We start from the raw sequence: 6803 nt of genomic DNA on the forward strand, positions 1-6803 counted from the left end.
TGTCTTAAGTTAGCTCTGTGACTTTGGGCAGTTACTTCTCTATGCCTTTTCCCCTCATTTGTAATACAGAGTAAGTTACCTACAGACAAGTCTATTGAAATTATTGGATAATAGATGCAAAACGCACAGGGCTTGATGTAGCAATTGCAATATAGTAACTTTTACCTATTATTGAATCAACATCCAAAAGTTACCAAGTATTTGTGGAATAATTAGGTTCTTAGAGGCCAGTGTGCAAGTCTGTACTTAACCCTAAGAGAACAGCTCTATTTTCAGTTTAATAATGCTAACTAATGAGGCAGGAGATCAACCTCTCTACAGCCAGCCTACATATGTACAAACTACATATACTGATGTTGAGAGAAATCGCTGACGTTAGTCACTAGGAATTCTTGACAATATAAATCCCAATACTTTTTTCTTGTGATGGGCTTGCTGAATATATCCTTAAAGTGGTTTGTGTACTCTGCTTAAATAATATTTCCCAGAAGGCCTAGGAAAGATGGAATTCCTCAATGCAGGCAGCCTGCAGCGTAAGGTACTATCCTCACTTTGACATACAATGGTGTGTGTGAAATTAGAAGCTATACTAGGGATTATAAAAAGTCAAGAGGTAGTTTATATTCTCTAAAAACACCACTATGGGTTCTGTGCCTGTAGCTCAGCGGCTAGGGCACCAGCCACATACACCAGAGCTGGCGGGCTCAAACCCAGCCCTGGACTGCCAAACAATGACAACTACAACCAAAAATGGCTGGGTGCTATGGCCGGCGCCTGTCGTCCCAACTACTTGGGAGGCTGAGGCAAGAGAATCACTTAAGCCCAGGAGTTGGAGGTTGCTGTGAGCTGTGATGTCACAGCACTCTCCCGAGGAGGACATAATGACTCTGTCTCAAAAAAAAAAAAAAAAAAGAATATATATATATATATAAATATATAAAAATTACAAACACCACTGTGCAGGACTATATAAAGATACTAATGCTATTAATACATAGACTTGAGGACTGTTTTAAGGTGAACGTGGTATAAACACCACCCCCTGAGTAACAGCCTATTTCTACTGGCAGCATCTATTGCTCTCTACCAGACTTTCTTTTCCCTGTTCAATTGCAAAACAAATTTCAGATTTTCCACTAGGCCCCCATCTCTGGAGTTTGCAGGACAAACAGTACACACTCAGTACTTAAAGTGTGGGTATTTTACTGTCGGCAAGACTCTTCTTCCTCAATCATTCTTTCATTTAAATCTTTTATAGATGGATATCCATCTACCCACCTACCTGTACCCATGCATCATCATGAGTATTCAAATCATTTACTGATTCTAGACTCTTAAACTGGAAAGATTAAGATTCCTAGCATCACCTCTGACTCCTAGCTCTATCCCCCGAAGAGTATGGTATATTGTTTTTAATAATTTTGGGAGAATCTTTATCACCCAAGTCCCTTCCTTTGTTTGCTACAAATACTGGGATTCACACCAAGTAAAAACCAGGCTCTGCTGGATCTAGTTATTTATTCAGACCCCGAAAAAGGCGGCATCAGGGAAGCACCAAGGGAGAGGAGATGGCAAGAAGAAAAGCAGACCCGCAGGCCAGACCTACACTATTGAGAAGCACACCTCGTGCACGTTTGTAATACGAGGACAGCTTCTTAATTTTCTTGCCCTAGAGAAAAAAGGAGATTCGGTGTACTTCTCTGCCTGTGCTTTTGGCTGAAAGGATTCCTTTTTTTTTTCCTGATCTATTTTTGCCTGGAATGTATACAGTTTTTAAGGGCTTTACCAATATTTAAAGTTACATTTCTTAGGGGTACAATGCTGGCAATAAGATGAAACAATAATGAAGAAATAAGCAAAATGGGCTCCTATTCAACTTTCATGATCTTATTTCTAAGGACTTGTTAAAGTAACAATTCATAAATCGTTTTTAATTAAATCAGACGTTAGAAACAAATTAAGACACATTACCAGCATCTCAAATAAAACTGCAAAAAAATTTAATATTTAAACAAATGATATATAATCAAACGTTTAAACATAAAATCTCTTTCAGAAGCTGAGGGCTTTTAACAGAAAAAAGAATGAAATCATTTTTGATGAAAATGATCTAAGTGTTCCATGCACAAATTTAATTCTCTCTCAAACAGCAGAACATGGTGAACCCAGGAATTCTCATACATCACAATATGATGAAAAAACAATACTTTCAGAAAATTATCTTCAGGGTAAAAAATATACTGTACATCAACATACAAATAAAAAGCCTAAAAATAAAGCTGTGACAAAGGCACCTACAACTGAAATGAATAAAATTTGAGAAAAGCTAAAAAACATTCACTCTCTGTAATCTATACAAATAATTTTAGGAGCAGTGATTTTTACACTGAACTGTTATGAACAAACACCCCCAAATTCTAATTAACAGCATTTAGTATAAAGGTGATTTCCTTGGCATATTAATTTTTTGGCTTACTTCCTTTTTCTTTCTCGAATTCAGCTATCTGATTAAATATGTTGAGTAAATTCTGAGGTAAATTTTTTTTAACCTTGCTTTCTGAATGCTCTTTGCTGTTTAGTCCGTCTTCTGAAACCTCTGTTTTGATGTCCTCCCCATAATTGTCCTCTTTTTCATAGTCTACTTGATTTGTATTGAATCGATACCTTTGTTCATGTCTGTTGAAATCACGTGATCCAGAGTAAGTGTATTTTTTGTATTTTTCAACTGACTTCCACGTGTTGTCTGAGTTGGCTGGTGAGGTGGAAGACCTCAGGGACCCCGGCTCCCACTTTCTAGAGTGCTCTCTCCTTCCCTCGATATCCTTTTCAAATCTCCTATAACCGTAAGTTTTCACCTTATCCTCTGAATTCCTACAGAAGGAATCTGAGGAATTTCTTCTACTGGAAAAATGTCTATCTGATTTATATGGCTTTTCTGTTTTGCTACTGCACGCCTGGGTTTTAGAGCTATCATAAAAATCTCTCGGATCTTCAGACCTACCTCCAAGATCATCCGGGATTTCAAATGAAGATGAAGAGAGAGGGCATCTATCTTTCTCTTTCATCTGTGTCTTTGGATACGGTAACCTATCCTGCTTTTCTAGTAGTTTTTCCACTTCTTGTTTATGGTTAAGAAAAGATGCTGATGTGTTAGTTGGAACTGGGTAGGACTCATCTTTCCTATTCTGATCCATCTGACTTGAGGATGCCCTAGATGAATGCCTTTTGTAACTGCGAGAAGACTCTGAGCGGTTCCTCTTACGTTTCTTATGCCTTTTGTGGCCAGAAGAGGAAGAGGATGATGACGAAGAAAGTGATTCATCATCAGAAGAACCACTTGAAGAGGAAGATGTTGATTTTCTTCTTTTCTTCTTTAACCTAAAAAAATGTAGTTAACTCATCAGACATGATAAGTACAAAAATGTTAAGTTATTTATAAAGGTTTTGGTTCTACTTCTTTCTTTTAAAAAGTATAAAAATCTTAAGTTATTTATAAAGGTTTTGGTTCTACTTCTTTCTTTTAAAAATTTCATAAAAGCTGTGGCTCAGGTGATATAATCTCAATTACTACAAGATCTAATTTTGCTATCAAGCAGAACTTTTAGGGAAAAATGCTAAAGATAACACTGTAAGCAAATCCATCAATTCTGAAACACACAGTAGACTCTGCCATTACTACCTTAAAAACTCAAGATGATCTAAACACATAAATGAGAGAAACCAAAGTTTTCTGTCTACCTCTGGAGTTCATGGTTTTGCCATCTTTGCACTATGATATTTTGGGTCAAATAATTCTTTGTTGGGGGTGGGGGTAGAGGCTATTCTGACCATTGTGGGAGTACCCCCAACCTTTACTTACGAGATGCCAATAGTACCTACCAGTTATGACAAAATATCTCTACACATTGCCAAATGTCCCCTGGGGAGCAGAAGCACTCCGAGATGGGAATCACTGCTCTAGTTTTAAAACATTTCTTCCCCCAAATACAGATAACTAAAATAACTTATTCTATATTTTAATTCTAAGGTAAGTTCTTCTTCTTTTTTCCCTATGGAGTTCTAATCTTAACATTCTACATTACTTTATCTCTTTAATAGAAAAATGTGTAGAATATACATTTGCTAAAAATTCTTATCAGGCATTGATTACCATTTGAGATGCTTTTACTATTTTACTTACTTTATTCAATGGCACTTTAGGTTCAACTCAGTAGTTGCCTTAGGTTAAAAAATACTGAAGATTACAGTTTACCTTTTCTCCTCTTTTAAGAGCTTACGCAACTTTTCTGCACTTGTTTCTATTTTCTTTGTTTTCTGCTTTTCTTCCTTTTCAGCTTGTTTTTCTCTTAATTCCAAAGATTTCTTTTAGAACCCAGATATCGAAAAAAACCACACGTTAAAAACAGCAGAATATGTAAAAACACAATATTCAAATAACCACCCCAACCAGAAACCCAATTTAGTAAAACCAAATCACCATATAGCCAGCATTAAACAAGTATTTAACATAAAAAAATTAATCACATAAATGTTTGGCATTAATCATTGAAATGGCCAGAACAGTATTGAGGACCATATTGCAGTTGGTATCCCATGAAAAAAGGGGAGGCCATTGCAGTGGTACCCATGACCCAGAGTGCAAGAACGGTGAGACGTAAAGTACATGAAAGATTATTTTTAAAAATTGAAAATTTAAACAGAACATAAATTTTACAAATAAAATTCAAACAAAAACATTCCAATAATGTGAAAAGAGGGGGGAATCACCATGTTCAAATACAAACCATTTTAAAAATAGCACAGCCCAGTTGGATGCATGATTACATAAGAAATCATTTTCCAGTTTGTGGATGGGGATGAGCAGCACCAGATGTCACAGACACAGCAGCAATGGTCCAATTCAGAAGAAAATGCATGAGAAAACATCATCATCAGTATTACAGGAAAAGACAGTTTAAAGTATGTCTCAAAGGTTTTTATAACTAGCTCAATCACAGTAGCAACACTGATAATTTTATGATGTAAGCTCACTCATCAGGACAGTTCTCAAAACCGAGTACCAAATTTAGGCAATAGAAATTTTCTCATAGGGCTATTTTTACTTTTGAGTATAAACAAATGAAAAAGAGGCACTATGAAGTAATGTTCAAACTCAATGGGAAAAAGCTGTAACTAGAAAGAAACTTTTCATAATGCCTCACTTAAGTCATCTAGCATAGTTTTCCCTGGAGAGAAATGAAATTTTGGCATTAATTTGAATATCATTAAATTTCTAGGAGGAAATAAAGAATCACCTGCATATATTTATGAAGTTTCTGCAACGCATCCTCTGCCTCTTTAAAAGTCTCATCCAAAGCCAAAGCTTTCTTATAGTAACTTTCAGCATTTAAAAACTTTTCTTCTTCTTCTAACCTAAATTTGAAATAAAATTTATAGATTTTTTTAGAGAACTACACAAGTAATCAATATATACATATAGGTCAGAAGCTTATATAAGAGAACTTATTAGAGAAAAACCACACTTTGCAAATTATTTTCCAAAATGAACACTATTTAAATCATATGCTTTTTGTTATAATTTGTTTGATAAAGAGACCACATAAGAATCAGAAATTTATTACTAGTAACTAAAGCCATATTGTAACCTGGACATCTGCTTTACATATCTGACTATTCCGGTGTTGGGTACGCATATACTTAGAACTGTTACATACTCTTGATGAACTGACCCCTCTATCATTATACAATGACCTTTATCTTTGTCCCTTTTTTATAGTTTTTGTCTTGAAATCTGTTTTATTTGATACAAGTTTAGCTACTCCTGCATGTTTTTGGTTCCTATTTGCATAGAATACCTTTTTCTATCTTCTTCAGTCTATGTGCCTTTGTAGGTGAAATGTGTTTGGCAACATACAGTTAGCACTTACTCTTAATTCACTGAGCCACCATATGCTTTTGACTGGAGGGCTCTGTCCATTCACCTTCAATGCTGCTATTGGTAGGTAAGGGTTTATTACCATATTACCGTGCTGTTCTTTGATTCATGCTGCTCTTGTGGTCCACTCTCCTTTCCTTCCTGTCTTTGCTAAATGTGATTTTTCTCTGAAAGTATGTTTTAATTTCTTGCTTTTTATTTTCTGTGCATCTAGTGTAGCTTTTTGATTTGAGGTTACCATGAGACTTACAAAGGCATTTTGTAACTAATTATTTTAAATATATGACAACTCTGCACCAACATATAAACAAGCAAAGACACATCTAACAGAAGTTCTGTCCTTTAGCTGCATGCCCTCCCTGCTTTCTAACTTTTTGTTGTTTCTATCCCTATTTTTTAATACCACCTGTCTCTCAGTCATTATTGTTACATTTGATAGGTTTTTTTTTAGTCTTGCTACTCAAGATGCAAAAACTAAGGAGAGAGATGGACTCTAATACAATAATCACTGGTGACTTCAACTCTCTACGTTCTGGACAGATCATCCAGACAGAAAATTAACAAAGAGGCTCGGCACCTGTAGCACAGTGGTTATGGCGCCAGTCACATACACAGAAGTTGGTGGGTTCGAATGTGGCCTGAGTCACCTAAACAACGACAACTGCCACAAAAAATAGCCAGGCATTGTGGTGGGTGCCTGTATTCCCAGCTACCTGGGAGGCTGAGGCAAGAGGATCGCTTAAGCCCAAGAGTTTGAGGTTGCTGTGAGCTGTGATGCCACAGCACTCTACCCAGGGTGACATAGTGGAATGAAAAAAAAAAAAAAAAGAAAGAAAAAAAGAAAAAGAAATTTTCTCAAAGAAAAAAA

The 6803-nt window shown here is 36.0% G+C and overlaps 1 protein-coding gene across 1 annotated transcript in view; it reads right to left on the reverse strand.

Annotated features, from left to right (window-relative positions):
- Positions 1-1916: 1916 nt before the first annotated feature.
- The window catches only part of TTC14 (tetratricopeptide repeat domain 14), a 15665-nt gene continuing 10778 nt past the window's right edge, over positions 1917-6803 (reverse strand). The window contains exons 10-12 of the mRNA XM_003794272.3: positions 5295-5412; positions 4253-4362; positions 1917-3378 (exon numbers count right to left, since the gene is read on the reverse strand). Of these exons, the coding sequence (XP_003794320.1) occupies positions 2460-3378; positions 4253-4362; positions 5295-5412 (1147 nt within the window). The 3' untranslated portion in view covers positions 1917-2459. The remainder of the gene's footprint in view (positions 3379-4252; positions 4363-5294; positions 5413-6803) is intronic.

Source organism: Otolemur garnettii, unplaced genomic scaffold (assembly GCF_000181295.1).
Source record: "Otolemur garnettii isolate 467f Iridium unplaced genomic scaffold, OtoGar3 scaffold00078, whole genome shotgun sequence".
NCBI lineage: Eukaryota > Metazoa > Chordata > Mammalia > Primates > Galagidae > Otolemur > Otolemur garnettii.